Source organism: Drosophila sechellia, chromosome 2R, assembly GCF_004382195.2.
Source record: "Drosophila sechellia strain sech25 chromosome 2R, ASM438219v1, whole genome shotgun sequence".
Classification (NCBI taxonomy): Eukaryota; Metazoa; Arthropoda; class Insecta; order Diptera; family Drosophilidae; genus Drosophila; species Drosophila sechellia.
The window spans coordinates 12,892,245-12,914,986 of NC_045950.1; the positions used below are offsets into that span (position 1 = coordinate 12,892,245).

Here is a 22,742-nt window from a genome sequence, read left to right on the forward strand (position 1 = left end):
TTTGGCCACATTTGGCACGCCCGCACGAAAGGTCAACTCAAATTATGCTAATCATGGCCCACTCGGCATCATCTCTCTCACTTGGGCAACGTTAATGACCGGTATTTGGCTCTCTGCTCTCCTTATGGAGCAGTAGCACTGGCCTGTAATTCTTTTGTTAGCCTCTGGCTTTAATTAAACTAATTACAACAATTTAACAGTCAAAATGTCGGGAAATGTAATCTAAACTTGGCTGGGGCGGTACTCTTATTTCATTTAGCCATGATTCATGGTGGGATTTGGTTTTGTTAGGACCCAAAGTCTTCTATTCTTAAAAATGAGAAAGAATATGTAGCAGCTTAAAAGTATAACATACCGTCATTAGTTGCTATTTGCCGTACCTTCTGGTAAGGTATTTCTTTAACTTTTCATAATTACCAGCTCAGTTGTCTGAAAAGTCTTGGCTTCTGAAAAACCTTACTTATCCTCATAACTTTTGGCTTATAAATAACTCCATGCTATTAAACCAATTATCGTTGGCATGTGTCACAGAAATGATTTATTTGAACAGCACGCGCATGCCTTTATCATAAATCGTACTAATTCCGAACAATATTTCCTTTCAATTACGTATCCTCTCGCCATTTCAAATTGATTTGCATAAACTCATATTGGCAGGCGAAATCATTGCCTACTTTCAGGCCATCCACAACGGCATGTTTCCACAGGGACAGGGTCAACAACTCCTGCCAATGCCTATAGAAATTTTCCGGAAATGGGAGTAAATGCCAAAATATGCAAAACAAAATGCGCGACAAACGAAATAAATTCAAATGCGTTCTCGACGGCCCCCAAATGTATGCCAGGTCCCAAAAATTAATTACAGGCAATAAGGTAATTTCAGCCAAGAGCTGTGCTTTTTGTGGCCCAAAGGATACGATGGCCAAGGCGTATTCGCCAGTGTTGCCAAAAACAACTGTTAAATAGAGGAAACGACAGTGGCGACGCAGCGCCAAAGGAAATATAAATGCGACATACTTTCGTTGAGCGCCGCCAGGTAAAACAACAATTGCGTGTAACTGGGCGATTAACATGATATGCGGAAATTTTTCCCGTATTGCAAATGCAAATAAATGTTGGCAAACTGCTCGGCTCCTCAGCACATTGCGCAGGCGTCGAAACCGCCCCACCGTAGGGTACCTACAGTATACGAGTAGAGTACCCACATACCAACACAGCCTGTCCGAAGTACTCGTCATCGTATTTGGCCCAGGACACACAACTACATACTACATTGCATGCGGAACTTGAACGAGTCCTTGGGCCTGATAGGCAAAAACTTCGTGCCCGGACAGTTGGCAGGATGTCAGTCAGTCGCCGCAGATCCTCCTGGCTGAAATGAACCCAGTAGCCAGCGGTGTGAACTACTCGAAATTAGCTAGCTAAACTTGAAAAAGAACAAATCGCTCAGGAAATCACACAGCGTTATCCGTACTGACAAATTCCCAGCAAATTGCTGCCAAATTATGTCATCCCAAACGGGCGAGACCAGCCACATTTTTCATCAGATTTCTCTAGCAAACACATTGTGCAAATCCCGCCTGTGACAATCGAAATCGCTGGCAAATAAACTAAAATCAAGCTAAAATAACACAAATAGTATAATACAACAATATACCAGCTACTAATCTTTGCTAATAAATAGTCAAGCAAAATAATTTCAACAATAACAACTAACAAGCAGAGCGGCGAGACAAAGATGAAAAGTTCTTAGAAAAAATCTTAAATAGTTTTTGGCCGTTTCCTCTTTTTGAGGCCACAAAGAATTCCAGAGGTGAGTAAAGTTTATAATATAAATAAATTTGACATTTTCGTGTTTCACTTTTAATTTCCCTCAACTATTAAAGCCGTCGAGTGGGCGTTTTGTGCGTGTGTGTTTATTCTCTTGTTGCATTCTTTACCAATAAATAATTCTAATTTTTTGGGGTATGATGGTACAGGCACACAGCTTACAACATTTTTAAAATATTTTAGTTCCTGACCAATAGTATAGTTATACAAATCAATATACGAAATCGTATTTAGCTATATTTTCCTAGTTCACATATTGATTTTTTGTATTTAAAAAGTCTCATAAAAATGCCTTATAAATACCATAAAATTCCTAAGATAATAGGTTTCGTTAATTAAACTCCATAAACAGGGGTATTAAAAATACTGCTCAATAGCCCGCACCTTAAAATGTTGTTTCCATTTCATAAACACTAAAAACATTTATTGTCAAGTCCCAAAGTTTTATGTCCGCGCGTATTTATAGAGACGCACTAAAAGGCCAGAAAAACGAACTGTTCGTGGTTGGTAAAACATGCCATCAGGTGAGGAAAATGGGTTATTCGATAGCTTTCATCAAAGAATTGTGCAATTTTATGAATCCCATAAAATTAATTACTCTGGGGAAATAAATTCTTTGTACGAGTATTGTTTCAAGCATCAATTTATATCTATATTTACTCGTATCTGTGGTCCAAGCAACATCATATCTGTAAGCCATAATCTCATTAGACTTATCTTAGCTGGTATCTGCTCTTCCAGCGTCGAACAGCTGTAAGGAAAGCGAATCAAACTAAAATGCTAACCGGTTTAGTTTTCGAATCGGTTTCAGGTGTTTGTGTCAAGAATGCATGGGCACAGAAATATTTTTACATAAAAGGCAAATCAAGAGCTATAATCGAATAAAATAAAACAGAAATCAAAAATACACAACGAAATGGAAAAAGAAATACTAATGTCAATAAATGAAGTCAACAAAAGTGACCAACGAAAGCGGACCGCTATAAAAGTTAACTAATAGAGGGGGGTTCTCAACCGAAACCGATCTGATCTCAAAATCAGAACGGGTTTTGTTTCTGTTTCTATTTCCTTCGGCTAACAAAGAAAATTAAACCTCAATTTGGATTCAAACGGTTCGAATTCAGATTTTGTGCTCAATGTATCTGGTATCTGTATCTCGTGGCTTTTCGGCTTTCGGTGTTTCTTTCATTTACATTTTGTGGTCTGTGGCACCTTTTCGCCTCCTCCTTCAATAAAACCCACCCTCCTTACCCCGCAAATCACCTGTATCAAAAGCTGTTTCTTTAATTTATTCTAATTGCCTCGACGCTGCTTAGATACGGATTCAGATACTTGCCCTGAAGCAGCTGCAGCGGTAGGTAGCTCGTGGATCGTTCGGATGTCGGGAGCTGGTGGGTGAAACAGTCTACACCCTGATTGCTAATTTGTCATATTGGGAATGCAAGTGCTTTGATTGCCACCTGTTAGTTTAGAAGGGTTCACTGGATTACTGGCTTAACCTGAAATTTGTAATATTTATGCAAACAACATTGTCTCTAATCATGAGAGCGAAACTAAACGCACAATATACATTTGAATAAAGCTATTAGACACGAGATTATAAGCTTTTTTCCATTTTTAATTGTTAATATAGATTACAATTGCTAGCGATTAAAAGCGGCGTATTTGAAATACAATTTTTACATTCCACTAGATTTTATTCTTACTGTTCTATATTGATATGAGGTCCTAAAATTTTTGTGTAACTACCACAAATTATTTACCAGATATAGAACTAATTATATCTTTTGTAAGACTTCCATTTCTCACGTAAATAGGCCAAATGCCTTTGCAACTATCTGGGGGCCAATTTAAATGGCCTATGCCCAGGTATGGGCTCATCTTTTAATTGGTGACGAGTACAATTTATGGACATATTTTTGGTAATTTGTAGCAAGTTATTTATTAGTTATTTATGGATATAGCGTGCAGCACAGCACGTGCTATGGCTGAATTTAAAGCCAGTGGTATTTTATGAGCCCGGCAGATACATACGTACGTACAACTGGACATGCCTCTTTGTTTGGCTTTGTTGAAGAGCTAAAACTTATGTGTCTATGCTGAGTAAATTATTATGACTTTCACGCCCCGGGCTCCAAAAGAAGAGGAGATGCGGAGGGGGCTCGAAAATATTTTACAACGTCACACGTAAATGATTAATAACATGCACGGTCATAATTCTTTAGCCCCACGGACACGGAAAAAAAGCAAATACTCGGATAGCCAGTTACTAGCCAACAATTAAGAGTTTTCATTACTTTTATTCCGCTGTTTATTGTTGTTATTATTGGTGGCGAATGCAGCCAAGAAGCCAATGAACCGCTCAACTGGTTGACAGCTGTAGTTATTGTTAGCAGTAGAGAAGATCCCGTGATGGGAACTATCTATACTATACGAATATGAGACTCTCTTGAGAAAATAAAGTAAACAATAGTCAAAATTACACAAATACATAAGGACTGTAACAAAGCTGCATAAAAGTATGCTACAATTTAATAAAAATAGTCAGAGATCTAGTTATTGATCCGCTCACGAGGCCAACTCTAGAATTTTGAGCTTGTATCTATAACTGTCAGTTGTTGTTATTATTGACGTACTGTTCTGCCATCTGTGAGTACGTGTATCTGTATCCGAGTGCGGAGTATCTGGTGAGCATGTCGTGAAAGTGAAAACCTACAAATGCCAAGCTCGGAGGCCTCGAGAAGCAAAGTTAATACGAGTTGGAGCCGCCACATAATTGAGTTAGCCAAATGCCACATATTTTCGAAAGTTGACTCGACCGGCGGCGCTATAATGACGATCCCATTAAAGCATTAACTATTCATTTCATATTCCAATTGGATCATATGACAATTTGTGACAATCGGCTTAATCAATTCAGACAATTAGCACAGCGCGCACACAACACAATTACTGGCGGAACTTTCTTCTCGGCCAGATAGACATTCGGCCTGTCATGTTCCCAATCGTTTTGACCGGAGCAAATCCAATTCGAAACGGGGCTCAATGCAATTCAATTCAATTCGATTCAATTCAATTTCGTTCGTTTTATTTACCAGCAAGTTTAGCTGACGCTTTGCATACGCAATTCCTAGCCTAAAATGCAATTTGGTGACCGTGTTTTATGGCCCTGCAATTGCATTGAATTGAATCTTAATTATGATTCAACAGAATAGCTACACTCAATAAAAAAGGGCCCACAAAAACATGGGACCAACCTGGCTTAGAATTGATTACACATTCAGCTCATTTACCATAAATCCAGAGGGGTGGGTGCCCATGCCCCTCCGCTTGCTTGTTTATGTAAAACGCGTAGATTTGTATTCACAAACTGACCAAGTGGGCCTGCATACGCAATTTATAACGCACACTCACGCGGTGTGGAATTGAAATTTGTCTCAGTCCAGGTCGGTCCCCCGGGTTTCAGGTCCCCAAAGACCCAAAGACCCGGCGCTTCTTGCTTTTCAATCGACTAAAAGCTATGAAACCGAAATACCGCAATGAATCAATGAGCAGCCGAGTTAGGGTCTAAAATTCTTATGAATCCCCTATATGTAAGCCGAGGAATCATGATCATAATTATTGATAATCATTTTGTATTTGACTTGTAAAGATATCTCTCATGATCCCTTCTACTATTATGACATTGTTCTGGAAGGATCATTGTTTAAGGACACTCTTTTTTGACCACTTTCCTCTCTCGGTAATCCTATGTTTCCCAGTGTTTTTCAACACCAGAACTTCCAGCAATACCAATATGCCAAACACGAATGCGTAGGGCACTCCTCTTCCATTTCGTATGCAGAGTTTTGAAATGTATTTTAAAATACTGGGCCGCCAAATAATTGATATGCCAACAGAAACGAGACGAGGAGAGAAACGGCGAATAGTTCACTGTTCATTGAAATGTTAAATGGTTTCGCTTTGAGCAGTGCATTAAAGCACTTGGTCGTTGCATCGAATTAGTGAAACATTTGGGTGCAAAGGTTTCTTCTCGAGCTTTCTGAACTCCGCCCGAAAAACGAAAATGTGGCGTTCAGTTTCCGCTTTTTACGCGCCCAAAAGATACAGCCCGCCCATTCCCATTCCGATTTCGCCAGAATGTTATTCATACATTTTTGTTAGTTTGCCAACAGAAGAAGCCGAAAAGTCGTTGAAAACGAGTCACATTTCAAAATTGACACTTCAAACGCAACGTTGCCAAGTTTTCTTTTTTTGGTCTAGAGTATGTCAGCTATGCCAACTGCATAGATATTTAAATTTTTTCCCATTTCGTTTTATTTTTGTTTCACTTTAGGTGTCGCTGTCTGTTTGGCTTGGTATGGTATAGTATAGTATAGTATGGTATGGTATGGTTTCGGTTCTGGGGAGGACAGCATCGAAAAAGACCCAAAACAATTAACGAGCAGATAAGCGGCGAAAGAGCCATTTGCCGTTGTCCCATCGAACTACTTAAATGCTATAGTTTCTTGAGGAATAATCATAGACGGCGCAGGGAAACTGGGAAGGGGGATAGCCAGTTCAATGACCAACTCTTGGGTCGCTTTCAGCTTTCATCAATGGTTGCGCTACATTGGCCACAAGGCAGCGACAGCGACGCGACGCTCTGATAGATACAGATACTCGTATGTACATACATGCCCATCAGCCTCAGTTTCAGATACATCAGCAGCAACAGCTCTACGGCTACAGCAACAGATACAGATACAGCTGCTGCCGTTTTTCTATGGCTGCAGGAGAAAAAATGTCACACGCAGTCGCCACATTTAGTTCAATTGCATTACAAAAGATACAGATGCACAGATTGAGAGATACATTTATAAAAAGACCCATACACGCCGCACTCCACACACTGCACACAAATCAAACTGAGCAAAGCAAAGCATTGCTATTCAGCGGCAACAGCTATTTCAACTGTTGACATTCTATTGAAAAGTATTTCGGAAATTGTAACGCCGAAATGTATCTGCTCTCGCGCATCAGCATCCGCAGCTCTGATCTTGCGCTTAGCATCTCGCATATTTGCAAAAGTTAAAGAAGTAGAATAGGCAGCAAAAGTAGCGACGGCGTCATCGACAACAAACACCACACACAATGGCAACGGAGAAAATACCTTTCGAATTGAATCACTCGCGCGGTCTGACTTGTATCTTGTCACCGGTCACATTGAGATACTTTTGCCCCCGTCCACCTTGACGACTTCTTGGCAATACTCTTGGACAGCCCAGCGTCTTCCGTGACTCACGTTTAACGCCCAGAATAACCGCAGAGATCTTTAGCTTTCAGTTTCCCTATTTACATCAAGGATAACTGACAAGATCCAAAGGGAGCTGGCACTTAGTCATCAATGGGAAAATATTTGTAAACAGATTCCTCACTTATTATTTTTAGACTTTTTTAAGATATTTAATTTATTTTACCTAAAGAAAATGAAAACAATATTTTATTTATATAAATTATAAGATTAAAGCTATTTTAGAGTTCTTATAAAATTTATAAAGATTTGTAGTAAATACGTTAACAGAATGAAAAGCATTTGAAAAGAATTGCCCGATTTATTGGTAAGATGTTGTTCCACAAAAAGCAAGCTTGATTTATGAGATATATATCAATATAAAAAACTTGAAAACATATATAGCCCCGATTTAGCTCTGCATGGGGGGAGTTTGTTTTGGACTCAGCTTGTATTGGTTTCTGCTCCACTTACAAAATACAAAAGTCAGCCCCATAAATATGCGACCTTTGGCGACCTTTGCCTGGCAACTGCCGCAGTAAAGCCACAACGAAATGCAAAACACAAAAAATAAAAAAAACACCAAACACAACTGCCATAAAGTGTGGAGTGCAGGGTAGCAGGAGGACCGAGCAACTGGAAGTGGAGCCCAAGCCTATCAATAAATTTCCTACAGGAGAATGGGTGTTGGTGCATATGTTACATATGCAACATTTAATTTGAATTTGTCTCAGCGTCGTCCGCAGCGGAAGTTGTGGCAAAAGTTCAGCAGAACTGCATATTATATGAGGCAAGGAAAGAGTGTAGTGAAACCACTGCCAGCCGAATGAAATGCTCATGAAATGTTTGCGGATTGCAAACTGCAGCATGAATTGGCACAATTCACAGCTAATCCAATCAGCTGCGGCCACGGAGAGCAATGTCCTGTCTGCAGGCCAGTCTCTTCCGGTTCTCTAGGCCGGGCCAAACACCTGCAAGCCGTTTGGGGCGGCTCCAGTCCCAGTCCCAGTCCCCCACAATCTCCTCCACCGGACACCTCCCCACTTGATCTCGTCCAGCGCTGGCCGGTTCGCAGTGGCCGTTTCATTTGATTGCGAGCCCGTCAGCCGTGTATTAATTTCTGCATGTGCGCAAGTACGGGCGAAAACCGAAATATTACATTTCAAAATATACCATATTTTAATACTATAAATAATCAAAAAAATCAAAAATTTATTTTGAGTTAATATTCCTTAGTTATAGTTACCCGAAACGAATTTTATCCCATCCTATAAATCATCCAACTTTTGGAGTACTGATTCGAATTACCACTGTACCCGGACTTCATAAGTTGGTAATTGTATTTGTGCAACAAGTTGCTGTTGCAGTGTGTGTGTGTGTTTTTTGTTTTTTTCTCCATTTTCCTTTAATATGCAGATTGTGTCGCGCTGACTTTAATACTTTGCAACGTCGTCGATCATTTCGTTGGGATGTGAGTGTGAGTGCGAGCTGAGGAAAAAAGGAGAAACAGGCATGTTGAACAAGTGATGTCGCTCGTCTTGTAAAACCTGCAACACATGCAACATGCAACTTGCAACTTGCATCAGGAACGGCAGCAAGGCACCCATCCAGTGGGGCATCGGGGGACTCAGCGGGCGGACCGAGAGCATGAGGGGTTTCCTTCCACACCGAAGCGCGCACAAATTTCCGCGGCCACAATTTTAATTAAAAATCAAAAATATTTACAACGGCCAACAACGAACAGTCAATGCGCTTTTACATTTTAAAAATTTTTTTTTAAATTATTTAACAAAAAGTGCTTGGCATTTTAAACCTATCATTTTGACTGTGAAAGTGTTCTTTTTAAATGTGAATTTTAGGGCATGTTTCCAAATCGACTATATTCGCAACCAATGTCCCCTGGATTGCATAAATTTCACAAAACAAAAATAAAACTTGGTAATAGACCTAATGCCTAGCAACAAACAAAAATTAATTAATAGAAAAATATAAACTTTTTGTAGTTGCCGTCTAGCGATGGCAATTTGATGGGTATGCAATAAACGTATCTCATTGAAAGGGAAAGAAGTTGTTAGAGAAAGCCATAGTATCTGTATTTTACATACTCGTTTTAAAATTAAATTGTGTTTTCTATTATATTTATTTTAAAATGGTTCCTTGCAAGTAATCTTGAACAAGAAGACGTTTCCCATCGCCATCGATACAATTGGCCAAGTTCCCAGCAGTGGGCATCCCGTTGCTTATTAATTCGCGCGGCTTTTTCAATGCTTTTTTTTTGGTTTGGCGAGTTTGAGTTACGCTTTACAGGATTTTACAGATTGCCAACATTAATTTTCATACATTGCCGGGCACGTAAGTGTTGGGGGTCCATCCAGGCCACCGAAACAACCAGACCAGACCCCTCCTGCCCCCAATAAATATGCCACACTGTGTCTTTTGCAGAGACTTCCATTTCATTTCTCCGCTCATCTGTGGGGCATTTGGAAATTATGTACGGGGCGTGGTCTAAAAAAAAGGGGAACATGTGCAGTTATGTGAGTGCAGTCATATACATACATACATATACATATATATGGATGTACTCCCGACCCGATACCCCTTATCATCATTTGGCGATGGGTTCAAATGTAAGGGGGCCACAGTCCCCGAAATGCGGCGACCCCAAACGAATATAATGTCGACCGCTCTTTACATAATTGAATCGCTAACAAGAAATCCAAAGCTGGAAAAAAACAATCCGAAACAGAAAGCCAAAGAACCCAAATGAGAAAATCGTTTAAAAATGCAAATGGCCCGCACATCGTTGGCAAGCGATGTATTCAAATCAGTCCATCGGTCGGTTTGGTCGCCTTGGTTTTGTGTGGTTGTCGTTTCCTGGCGCTGCATTTGTCAAACGCCGCGGAATTAATGAACCGCAACAGCACCGCTGATTTGTATCTAATGGAGACCAAATAACCCAACAACCCAGCTATCCAGAAATCCAACAATCCCGCAGCTAGTGGAGCTCCGCAATCACAAATTGTTGCCCACAGCCCATTATTTGCCCTACCACGTGTGAAATATTTTCACATGCCACTTCATTTATTTACTTCAGCACTGCGCCAAAAAAAATACTCGAAAAGGGGGCCTTATAAATCAATTAAAAATAATGATATAAACTTAAATAAATACAAATTATAATTTTTAAAAAATTTCAAAAACCTTTTTTTGATTTTTTTCCAAACTTAGAACACGATTTTTTTGTTTAAATCGGGAATTGGCTCGTTCCCAGGTGTTTGGAGCATGCTGCTCACCTTTTGCTCTCGTTGGTGAACTCGATCATAAATTTTCTATATTTTCATGTTCTGTTGGATTCGAAACGTTCGTTAGTTTCGCTCTCCCCTCGTTGTCAATTTGTTTGGCGATATTTGACAGGCGGCGTCCCGTACTTCTAAAAATTTTTTGAGTTTTACCTGGTTTTACTTGGATTTTGCTCATGGGTCTGGTTGATTCGTATCGATTCATTTCTCATACGCGTAGGCATGCCAAGAATTTATGCCATTTTCCAACTCTAATTTATATTCCGTTGTCATCGGCAGAACGGAAAATGGGCTAGGTAGGGTCTATGGGGCAAATATCGTTTATGCCACAGCTGGCGACGTGATCGCGATAATCGAATGCGCATGAACTCCAGGGAGCTGACCACCACGTGTCGCCTGTCAATCATCTGAACAAGTTGATATTGATACGGAGCTGGGGTATTCTATCTGGGTTGTCTATCTCTGGCTCCATTAGATAACCCCAATGGCTCTCGGTTAATTTGGTTTAAAGCTGCCTTATTTATCAGCCAAACGCACACACAATTGTCGCTGCTGCTGCTGCAATCAATTTCAAAACTGTCACTTTGACACTTGAATTCTGTTCTGTTTCCCTGGCTCCCCAACTCCTATTCCCATTCCGGTCGCCTCCATTCCTCATCGCTGTGCCAAATGCCGCAGACAACACGTCTATTGCCTATATACATGCACTGAAAAAAACAGGAGTCTTAAAATACAATTTAGTTGACCCTTACTATCAAAGTCATACAAATTCCAAATTAGGATTACTTTTACTATTAAAACAACTGCTTAAACAACGTAATATTTTGAATCCAAATTAACATGATATACTTTTTTCCCAGTGTTCTATATGCGTTACTGAATGAGTGGGTAAACATCGAGTATTATGTATTTATCATAAATGCCATTTTATCGTTCTTCAGGCTCCCAGTCGTCTTCCTTGTGGGTTTGTCTTCCTCGCTCTTTGTGGCAAATATTTGTTCATTTGTTTGTTTGTTTGTTTGTTGTTTGGAATAATGGTGTGGCATATGTTGGGGGCACGAGATATGGTAGTAGAAGCCAGTGGGAGTGGGGGAGTAGGGTATTTGTGTACACTTTGTAGGTGGCTCTTATTTCTGCTGTCATTCGAGTTGTCACCTCTCCATAGTAGTTTCTTTCCGCCGGCGGTGCAACTTTGGTAGCCGACAGGCCCTGTCACATTATTCCAAAAGTTGTCAAAAACCAAAAAAAAATAAAAATAAAACAAAAAACACAACATGATCTGATGGTGAGGGGTGGTAGTACCTTAGGTGACACCTTTTGACACTTGTCCAAAGTGCATCCAACTGCCTAGAAACCGGAAATGGGCAATGGATTCTTCGTAAATATTTGTTTAACACTACGAACGAAGTTTTCCCGAGTCTGCAATGTATTCAATTCTATTTCCTGGCAAAATCAGCAGTCCGATCTCTACGGAGAAATGTGATTGCTTATATTAAGCTTCTCGTATATTTAGAGTTCTCGATAAAAAGTGATTTATACCAGCCGGGTAATTTGCTACTAATAAACTCGTGGCGCCATAGTGCACGTTATAGAAGTCTTAGGTTTTTCTTCCAAATTGTTGATAACTCATTATTTTACTGGTCAATTTCAAATAATAAATATGGGCTAACATTTTGTAAGCCACCTTGTACTGCTTTGTTTATCATGACAAGCCCTTTTCAAATTTATTTTGAATATCATCATATTTTATGCCACTTGCTTAAAGATTTAAATCGCACTTCCTTATAAGATTAGGCGGTATGATCAATATAACGTCCCTTAAACCTTGAAAGGAGCTTTATATCCTGTGCAAGGAGTTTAATTGAGTGCCTCAATATATCTTTCATTTCATACAGCAAAACTTCGTTATACCCAAAAATAATATGGGGTTTACCTTGGAATTATCAACGTTGTCAAAGAAAGAAAAGTCCCCCATAAAGATGACTAACTGTCTGAATAGTAGTTTCTTATCTCTTGCCCAAATTAGTTACTAACAGATCGCAGAGGGGACTTAATCTAGAGCGTTTATCAATTGGCTGTTCGAAAATGACCAATAGTAAAAATATGATAAGAGGTAAACAACTGATATAAAATGGAGTGTCTTGGCCAACTGATTTGATAGTCGTTTCGAGCCAACACAATGAAACCCATTTGCTTCGCACTCTGCGTAGTTTCGCTAGGCCTTTTCTATTTGGCCAGTGCTGAGATTGGTGAAAATGTGAAGATCCAGCCGTACAAGAAGTATAGTTCATCCTGCAAGGAGTTGAACCCCAAGAAGAGCGGTGTCCAGAAGATCCAAGTGGGCTCCTATGTAATCGAAGTGTACTGCGATGTGACAATCGCCGGAAAGGGCTGGCTGGTCGTCCAGCGAAGAGTCAGTGTGGAGGAGAACTTCTATCGCAATTGGACGTCTTATCAGACGGGTTTCGGTGACCTTAAGGGTAACTTCTTCATCGGCTTGAATAATCTGAACAAGATCTCGTCTCTGCAACCCCAAGAGTTGTACATTGAGTTGGTGGACTTTGCTGGCGAGAAGCGGTATGCCCACTACAGTGTGTTCCACGTGGGCAACGTGTACAGTAACTACCCGATAACCCAGCTGGGCGCGTACAGTGGAACCGCCGGAGACAGTCTGAGCTATCATCTGTACCAGCCTTTCAGCACCTTCGATAGGGATAACGACAATGCCACTATCAACTGTGCCGCCAGATACATGGGAGCCTGGTGGTACAGGGAATGTCTTAGCAGGTAATATTGCCCATTTCCGCATCCCAAGATCGTAGTACTCATCTAGAATCCTATGCAGCAATCTTAACGGTGCCTATCTGGGTGGAAGCCACACCGATCCCGCGCTGTTTGGCTCTGGAATAGTTTGGGGAGAATGGAAGGGCTTCACATACAGCTACAAGACTATTAACATTATGGTGCGACCGAAATAAGTTCTTGATAATTTAGAAGTACTTGTTAAACTGACTAGATAACTGCCTCTAAACCTATGAGCTGATTAGTTATTTGCTAACAGTGAAAACCTACCAATATCTATACATTTATTTTATTTATTTACCTTTTTTAGATTGCATGGCTTTTGTTTTATTGGCCTAAATATTTGCAACATAGAGAGCAAACATTGTCCATTTATTTGATCGCTATAAGTTTGGAATAATATTGCTTACTTCTTGTAAATCGCATAGTGCTGATAAGAAACTTTTTCTCGCATTCTTATCGCCGTTCAAGTTCAAGTTCTCAAGTTATGTTTGCAGATATCAAATTGTGGTTTATGAGAAACATTTGTCGAGCAGCCCAGTTCCTGCCCAAGCCCCCAATCCCGCGTTCTGTTGGGGAGTGTTGTATATCCGCTTGTGTATCCAATAACCGCAGCGCAGCCCCCAAATGCTTTTGTTATTTATTTTCGGGCTTTTGGACTCTGGTGCACGGATAATGGTGATGACTCAATTGACGTACAATGGCCAACTTTCAAGTGAAGGAATTAAAGGCAAAGTATCATATCAAGTTCTCCCCATTCATATTCATGTTGGGACCCCGACAAATCAGCTGATCTCGGCGATTTTCTCGACTCACGGCATATGGGAGTATGACAAATGTATCGCATATCGCTATATAGCTCCACGGTCATTGTGTGCGAAACCCCGATAGCCCCACTTAGAAAGAAATATGCCATATACCGCAGTTTTGGGTCTGGGAATGTTGGTGGGAACGATTTGATTTGGGCACTTTTTTCAATTCAGCTGCGGAAGTATCAATTCGTTATAGGAACCACCAGGATTGAATTTCCCCCAGGAATTTTCATTGGAATATCCAAGGCCTGCTGCACCTACCGTTACAGACCAAGTGCAGCTCATTCCACACCCATCCACGATGACTGGGCGGCTGACTTTTGTGACATTTTTGCATCTGCCGCACAAGCGTGGAAATGCCGCCATTGCAGATATAGAAACACACTCACTGGGGAATGGTTGGAAAAAATTCTCATTAACTAAATAAAATTATGATAAATGGAATATACGGCTGACGGGCATTAATTGCATACTCACGCAAAACAAGTTTCCAAGATATCCGCCCGTCCCGGCAAAATCATTTAGCAAATTAAATTTGCATTGCACAAAGTGTTCGTTTGCGGCAGAGGAGCAAGAAGCAGCTACAAAATATTACAGGGAGGTGAATCAGTGCGTTATGAGTTCAAATTTTTTGTGATAAAATTAAATCTCAGCTGCTGAGAAGAGTTAAAAATATTTAAATTTTGTTTTAAAAAACTCCAGTGGAGTCCTATTAAAATTGCTTTATAAACTCAAGTTTGCTTTGAAAGCATAAAAACCTATATTAAATTCCATGATAGTCTCGAGAGTGCTATATGTGCTATATTTACTTGAGCTCTGACGTTTCTATCGCTTAAACCTATTAAATGGAAAACCCACTGACTTTCCTGTTATTTGCCACTTGTTCGCTTGAGTCACCCTTTCCGCTGGCAGAGCAATTGAAGGTCGCAGCAGCCGGACACGGCAGCAAGATCGGCAAAAGCATAGCAAAAGCAAAGCAAAAGCACCAGCGACCGAGCACGCATTTCGAAATGCGAGTGCGAGTGTCGGAGGCAATTGAAATGCTTTGCAGCAAAAGCAAATCGAACTGCACTGAAATGCTTTTATAATGAGTTAATAAGTGCTGTTCGGAAAGCACCTGTTGCCGTCTACGAGTGCAAACTGCCAAGTAATTAAGAGATTTGCCGGCTAGCCTGGCCCAGATGCACTCAGCTGGTTTTGTTTTTCCGTTTGCTTCTTTTTGCATTTTTTTTCTTTTTTTTTTGCAATTTTAATTGCTAATCAAAACGATTTGTAATTCTGCGTTGTCTAAGTAATTTATTGACCATTACAGTGCCGCGATTTGAGCTACGCTCGGCGAATGCACAAAAGCAAGCTAACCCCTTTGATCTACGCCCCTTTTGGTGGTTGGGGGGTTGAGTTGAGGTGGCGCCAAATGTCGCCGCCGCATGTTTTTAAAATGAATTTCCGCCAAAGTGCAGCGCAAAGTGCGGATTGAGATTCTAGGGGTAAGGTATGTTTTTCACTTAGTGGTTATTAAGTATAAATGATCGATGGCATTAGCTGATTGTATTTCTACTTTGATTTGACATTGATTAACTACAAAGTGAAGCTGTTGATATTGCTAAATTTATTTGATTATTAAATTCAAATCATGTAAATTATGATTATTAAGCACACATTATGGGGATAAGACTAAAAGTTAAAAAATGATAAAATCTATGTTCTAAGTTAATTAGATAAAATTCATCTAAATTGCGTTTTTATTTCTCAAATAATATTTTTGTGACTTGGGAGCAGCGTTTTTTTTATAAATGGCCTAACAAACTTTACACAGACAGCACGAATTTGTTTGCTGTCGAAAATATTACAGTTTTCATTTGTAAGTTTTATTCGCATGCCCAAACAAAAAGTGCTAAAAATATAATCAAAATTAAAATAAATCCGCTCGCGGCATCGCAACAGGAAAATTGGACATGGATGCTCAGATACATTTACAGATACAGATACAAATCACAGACAGTCATATGTTGGCAGATACTTTTTAGCCACTTTGACTAAAGCAATAACATTAGCGCTCGACTAGCCCAACTATTTTTGGCAGAAAAAAAAGACGAGAAAAACAAATTGAAAATGTATTTTATTTTCGTTTTGTCTTATTTTGGAAAAAACATAGAAGGAAAAAGGGAAGAAAACTGAAAACCGAAAGTGCAAAGCATACAATTTTGAACTTGGCACGAGGGAGAACAACAGCGAGTGGATGGATGGGATTTTTGGGTGCACCCAGATAGCTGGTCAGGATGCAAATGCATCTGCCAGTACGCGTATCTGTATCTGCATGTCTGTAGTAAAGTAAAGTGTAAGTGCGGTACGGTCAATGCACAGCGACGTAGACGGCCAGACAAATATTTGTTTGCTTTTTGTTGGCTTTGTCATCGGTGGGTGGGGTGGGTGGTTGGTTGAGCACGTAGGCGGGGGGTGTGGCGTAGAGTGGGTGGGACAGGGTGAGGTGCTTGGTCGGAATGACCATGTCACCCAGCCGGGCCTCATCTTCAACGTCGTCGTCGTCGTCTTCGCAGTCGTCATCCATATGGCAAACTATTTTTAAATATGTTTTAATTATTTGCTGGCATATTCCTTAAAGCGTTGACTAGTCGGCGTCTCCGTCTGCTGACTGGCCCCGCCCACCCGGCACAGCCTCCTCCGCCTCCTTGAAGCCCCCACTCCCCTGCACCCGCAATACTAAAAACCAACAACAACAAAAACTGGGGGTGTGCCACACATGCAACTACTTTCGAGGTTTTCTCTGTTAGACTTTGGCTTGCTCCATATTTTGTTTGTTTCTTTTTCTTGGAACACTCTTTCAAATGCCACTTTTGTTTTCTACAACATAATATTAGCTCCTAGGTTTAATTATTAACACGAAACAAACTCCAGGCAAAAAAATGTTATAATATTTTATAACCATTTCCTATTTTATTTTATACAAAAGCAACTAAATTCATGGAAGGAAATATATATAGTAACTGAGTAAGAAGTGTTTTATTATTACTTTATATTCTTAAACTTCTTGTACAATATTTTATTTAGTTTGACTGTGCAGTAGAGTAATCTGAACTTCGTTGTTTGGCTATTTTTGCTTAGCGACTCTTTGCGGAGTACATTAAGTGTGAAGTTTTTCGCCAATAGAAATATTATTGTCGCGTCGCGCATAATGTGTCGCAGCTTGCATGTAATTTTCTAGATTTTGCAGTCGACGCGGCTGACATACTCGCATAAAAACCAAATAGAAAAATAGAAAAATGAGCCAAACACGAAACCAACAAACAAACAAATACAGAAAGAAAATCCTGTCTCCTATTGCAGAATACCCAAAGAAAATAGTTTATTTGCCAAGCCATTTGCAGATCAACTTGCTCTGTGTGGCCTATGCTACTTAAAAAATGTTGAAAACAAACCCATAAAGATTTCTATTAATTTATACCTTTTTTCACATATATATTTCGATCGTGTTCTTTTGGAGTGGACCGCACCCATGGCCATCGCCAGCGATCGAAGTGTAGAGCTAGTCAAACATGGAACAATCGGTCAGCGGCAATGAAAATGCCAAGTGCGCGAGTTCGAGTAGCTTTTTTCCTGGCGCTGCGCGGCATTCGAACAATATTTTTAGTTGTACTTTTCATTTTCTATTTATTTTAACTGGCAGACTTGAGTCGGCCAACAAACCGCATGCACGCTCGCTTTACAGGCTTCTTCTTACCACGGAAAATGTGGTTGTAAAGGGGGTGGTGGTGGGGGGGGGGGGGGGGGGGGGGGGGAGGAGGGGCAAGGCTTTGTGGACAGTTGGGAGGAGGAAAAGTGGGGCGGGGCCATCCAGACGAGACGGGACGCCAATGAAGCGAGAAAAATTACTGTTTGTAAAGTGAGTTTGTCAACATAAGGCGTGTGCATCGCAGAACCAGACAAAAGCCAGATACAGATACAGATACAAATACAGATACAGATACAGATACAAATACGAAGGCGTATATGCATACTGATACAAACAAGTATCATTAACGCAATGCCCAAACCGTTAGAGAGGCATGCATTCGAGCTGAAGTTGGAGTTGGTGGCATCTTTACCTGGAAGCCGACTCCAAAAAGTCCATAACTCCAAGTATTTTTCTGCAGAACTTTTCGTTTGGCTCGGAATGACGGCCCAGAAGTAGCAGGAGGATGAGTTGGTTGAGTGGAGATGGGGAGATGGGGAGATCAGCCAAGGGGGCAAAAGTGCGGGGACATGGGCATTGTAATTGAATACCTGGCATACTCATCTTTTCCACCACTTCAACCATGTTTACATTGGCATACCCTCACTCCTCGATGGGATTATGCTTGTTTGTCGGCACTTGAAGACCATTTTGTTGGCTAGCACCATGAATTAGCTTAAGATACCAGGATTTGTGAGTTTTATGGCTATAAACGTGTCATACATAAAGCAATAGAAACAATAATCTTGTTAAGTAGGTGCAGTCAGCGTCTTTTAAAGAAAACTAAGAATATTTGTCTTACATAAATCAATTCTGTTAGAAATAAATCAATAAATCAAACACACCAAAGAAATAAAATTCATACATAAAATAAATTATTATAAATCTTAACATTTTGTAATGCCCAATGATATGATATGATCTTTAATATAGCAGCTATATCTTGTTTATAATAAGGTATACACAGTTCGATCAGCTTCAACTGATAGATTTTTTTTTGTTTTGTTTATCTAGGCGGACATTTATGGTTTGTTGTCCTGGCTGAAAATGGCACTGGACCCATCTCAGATGGAGGCCAAGAAAGCCGTAGCCAAGGCTACTGGACAAGGTCTGCAGCGTTGTCAGCAATTACTCATTTATGGCTCGGCCCGGCATTTCTCGCTCTCGGCTTCTGTGTGAGCTGGTATCTGTGTGTGCTGCCATCTACAGATTGAGCACTGAGAGAAATTTAAAGTCACTTAATGTTAAAATATCCCGAGATAATTTCATTTCGCTTTGATAAATATGTAAACTTCTATAGTAGTTACCCACTTCCTGCAACACATCGAACCTTAATTATAATTTATATTTACATTTTAATCTATATTATATTATATTACTATTTACTAGGCCCTAAAATGATGTTACATATAAAATCCAATAACTTATCATATTTTTTCACGGTGCACCTATTGATTTATGCATTCGACTCGTACTTGGGTTCGTGTGCTGCACTTTTTTATTGGATGCTCGAGGATCCGCGCCGGTTATTGGCTTTTGTGCCGGCCGCTTCTATTTATAAAGATTACGTGTAATTAAAATCGGTTCCCCAGCATCCTCCTCATCCTCATCTCTTTACGCTTGTCACCCTCCCGTTACTTGCGAAATAAAGCGGATCGAAGTTAAGTTGCAGTTGCAATCGAGGATCGAGGAAATCTGGTTCCAGCAAAACTTGACTGGGTGGCGCAGCAGGTTGAGTCCGAGATTCTCTGTGACATCATATAATTGGAGCGTTTTCCTCTAGGAAATATTGATTGCATTATAATGGACATGATATGTGGCCAGGGTGGATTCCACCCGAGTAACTGCGCTTGACAGGAGAAATTTGAGTTATACATAATCGAGAAGCCACCCAGAACTCAAATTGTATTATACCATATAACAAAGTAAAAAAATCTTTATTAATCTTAAAAGATATGTTCCTTATCATACATGCCACCAGTTTCATATGCTAAAGAATCCCTTTAGAAATTTGATACGATTGATAAGGATCGATCTGCGTAACTGTTCGTTTCACTCCATTAAAAACCGAAACAGTTCTCCCGATTCGGACCGATCAGGCTAATTAGATGTGCTCATTATCTCGACAGCAGATAATGGACTGGCAGGGGTCAAAGGTGCACGCTGGAGGAGGGTGGGCAATGTGAACTTTGACATACCCAGTACGCCGCGCTCTAGGCAACAGTCCTCCACCAGCGTGGCGATAAGCAAATTGATTTCTGAACACGTTTAATCACATTTCGAAATTCTATTTTAATAGGGCATTTAAATATACATATGCTCGCAAACGATGTGGATGCCGTCGTAGGATTATCAGTTAAGAGTGGTTTTCATGACCTCGACGTCAGTGTTATCGAAACCCAAATACTCCCCAATGCAAGTTGGTGTTATTTTTCAACCGACGAAGTCGGAATCTTTATGTGCCATTTGACACAGTTGGACAGGAACTGGTTCACTTATGCAATCGAATCGTCCGACGACCGCTATCAGCATTTCCAAGTGATTTCCACAGAGTGGAGCCTCTAATCTCGATGATGCCCTGCGATCCTCTGCCCCTCCCTTTTCCCCCAAAACGGTCATGTTATGAGCACATGAATCCCATCGTGGAACAAGATGTGTAGTCTATTCTTGAACCGCGCTGAACTTTGGGCTACAAAATGCAACTAATTCACATTTCATTTATATTTCGATTATATTGAATGCCGATTATTTCGTCTAACCCAAAATAGGGCAATAATTTTTTAAAAATAATATTTATGAAAATGTGATCGATAATTTGTATTAGAAAATAATCATATTAGCCTTAGGCAATAGTAAGAATGTTTGATAATTTTAATTTCTTTATATTAAATAAAATTCCTAGCAAATGTATTGTTGCTAAAATATAAAAGATTTCTTAAACTAAACTTTCGTTTTGCGTTCTACTGAACTTTGATAGTGTATACATTTTTTTGGCGTTCCGTTTAACTTTTATTTTTAATACTCTGACATTTTGCCGAATAGACAATGTGAACCGACAATCGGCGGCGTCGAAGCCGTTCCTTTCCCTCTTAAATGGCGCTCCTAAATCTATTTTTACCCTCCGTCCGACCATTTGTCCGTTTGTCCGCGAGTGTGTCTCCCGTGTCCGTCCGTTCGTCCGTCAAATTGTCAGTCCGTCCGGATTCGTTTGTGTCCACCTCTGTCTAGCCGTCAGTTTGGGGTGCGCTTTCAGTTTTAGCATTTACTTCTAGCATAGCTGGCATTTTTGTAGCAATTCGTGTCTATATGGTTTGTTTCCACCTCATGCCTCTCCGACTTTCTCATTCTATATTCTATTCGATGCTCTCTTTGTTATGGGTCCCCGGGTCCGTAAATGCCGCGTGCTCATCACTCGCAGACACTTTAGAATGCAGCCAGTATCTTTCAGATGCGAAAGATGGACGGAGATCTTAAGTGGCGTAAAAGCGAAAAACCGGAGTACGGCTGATTCGGAAAGATGTACGGATTTTGAGAACAAGACTTCACAAGGTTTTCCTTAATCCGCTTTAGTCTGAAGTTAAATTGCTTGACATGATACGTTATGCACATACATCTTTAGATTTCAAATTGGTTTTTGATAATCTGGAATTATTTTTATTCTGAACCAAGTTATGCATGCCCATTAATCGTATGTGGAAAGGATGGTCTTTTTTTGATATATTAATATCATTGAAATTTGGCCGGGATATCTTATAAAATCAGTAGAGTTCCAAGTTTTCAGCACAGAAACGGTTTTGGTATACAAAAAGGGGTATACGTGTTTTGGCTTTAGTTAGCTTTGAACTAAAATTCATCATCAAATCGAATGAAATCCATAGCGAATACAATCCAACTATCTTCATGCGAATACGTGGAGTATTGGCCATGTATCTGATGTTCCTCCGCCTGCTCCTCCACTGCACCACCGGTCACACATTGGTTAGGGCAAGTGATTCACTAGATCTCGAACTTCTTCAACTGGTTTTTGGTCTTACAGCCTCAGCGACACTGCCCCCAGCACAAGCGAATGATCGATCCCCGTGAGCTCTTAAACGATTTTGCTGCAATCAAGGAACCAGGAACCAGCGAAGTTGCTCCCAAGAATTCTGGTAGATCAGTTACTTTCTACGAAGCTGGAGGAGCGATGCCAGGATCAGGAGGAACGGCACCGGGACCTGGAACAGATCATTCCAAGTCGGCCTCCAAAGAGCAATGCGATCCGCAGGCAAAGTGCAATGTAAAGACGATCATAACCCCCGGAGATCCCAAGCAGAAATCCTCAATGATCGCCATGAAAGCTGCACAGGATGCGAAGGCGGCCAGTGAAGCACAATCGGCCGCTGGCCAGGCTGCTGCCCAGCACATTAAGATGGAACTCGCTGAGAAGGCCTTTCAATCGGCCAAGGCGGCCGAGGCTGCTCTGATGGGCAAGCAGATGATGGTCGATCAACTGGAGCAGGAGGTCCAGGAAGCCAGTGCCGTGGTCGAGGAGGAGTCCAATTTGATCCACCACACGGAAGCCAATATGAATGCTGCCGTAGAAGCTGTCAAAGTGGCCGTGCAGCAATTCGAAACCATCAACGAGCTGCAGAAGACAGCCAAGGAGTCACTGACCAATATCCAGACGGTGGCCATGGGATCGCAGCAGGAAATGGCCGCCAAGACACAGCTCCTGGAAGCCGCTCGCAACCGGATGGCCATGCTCCAGAAGCAACTGGTGAGTGCCCACGACGACTATGAGAAGACCAAGCAGGCCGCCTACAAGGCTGCCTGTGCCGCCGTGGAAGCCAAACAGAGGGCTGGACCACCTTACTATATTTTTTAAATAAATACACCTTGGGGTAGCTTTTATATGCAATTAATCCAACTAAGGTCAATGAAAATGTATGTCTATTAAACTTTAGAAACATTGAAGCTTTATTTATTATTATAAAGTGAAGTCTTTTCCAATTAAGTGA

General features: G+C 40.7%; 2 protein-coding genes and 1 long non-coding RNA gene across 6 annotated transcripts; 2 read left to right on the forward strand and 1 right to left on the reverse strand.

The window, feature by feature from the left end:
- The first annotated feature begins 1,354 nt into the window (after positions 1–1,354).
- LOC116800385 lies at positions 1,355–22,695 on the forward strand. Of its 4 annotated transcripts, XM_032715010.1 has the most exons (3): positions 20,832–21,264; positions 21,624–21,723; positions 21,782–22,695. In XM_032715010.1, exons 2-3 carry the CDS (start codon positions 21,646–21,648, stop codon positions 22,607–22,609), a joined length of 906 nt encoding a protein of 301 aa, XP_032570901.1. In that variant the 5' UTR covers positions 20,832–21,264; positions 21,624–21,645; the 3' UTR covers positions 22,610–22,695. The 4 variants fall into 4 exon arrangements, with proteins under 4 accessions (XP_032570903.1, XP_032570901.1, XP_032570902.1 ...); XM_032715012.1 differs by lacking the exons at positions 20,832–21,264; positions 21,624–21,723 and adding an exon at positions 1,355–1,813; XM_032715011.1 differs by lacking the exon at positions 21,624–21,723 and having other exon boundaries at positions 20,980–21,264.
- On the reverse strand, positions 11,171–12,578 carry LOC116800386. The gene is made up of 2 exons (XR_004361327.1): positions 11,704–12,578; positions 11,171–11,610 (listed from the first exon to the last, which is right to left on the reverse strand). It is a non-coding gene; the product is annotated as an uncharacterized LOC116800386 (long non-coding RNA).
- Positions 12,566–13,950, forward strand: LOC6609498 (ficolin-1). Its single transcript, XM_002034147.2, has 2 exons — positions 12,566–13,188; positions 13,247–13,950. The coding sequence occupies exons 1-2, from the start codon at positions 12,581–12,583 to the stop codon at positions 13,377–13,379; spliced, it is 741 nt and encodes a 246-aa protein (XP_002034183.1). The 5' UTR covers positions 12,566–12,580; the 3' UTR covers positions 13,380–13,950.
- Positions 22,696–22,742: the final 47 nt, after the last annotated feature.

Coding starts and splice junctions, on each gene's coding strand:
- LOC6609498 (XM_002034147.2), top strand. CDS start 12,581: ATGAAACCCATTTGCTTCGCACTCTGCGTAGTTTCGCTAGGCCTTTTC. Junction 13,189..13,246: donor TACAGGGAATGTCTTAGCAG/GTAATATTGCCC, acceptor AATCCTATGCAG/CAATCTTAACGGTGCCTATC.
- LOC116800385 (XM_032715010.1), top strand. CDS start 21,646: ATGCGAATACGTGGAGTATTGGCCATGTATCTGATGTTCCTCCGCCTG. Junction 21,724..21,781: donor GCACCACCGGTCACACATTG/GTTAGGGCAAGT, acceptor TTGGTCTTACAG/CCTCAGCGACACTGCCCCCA.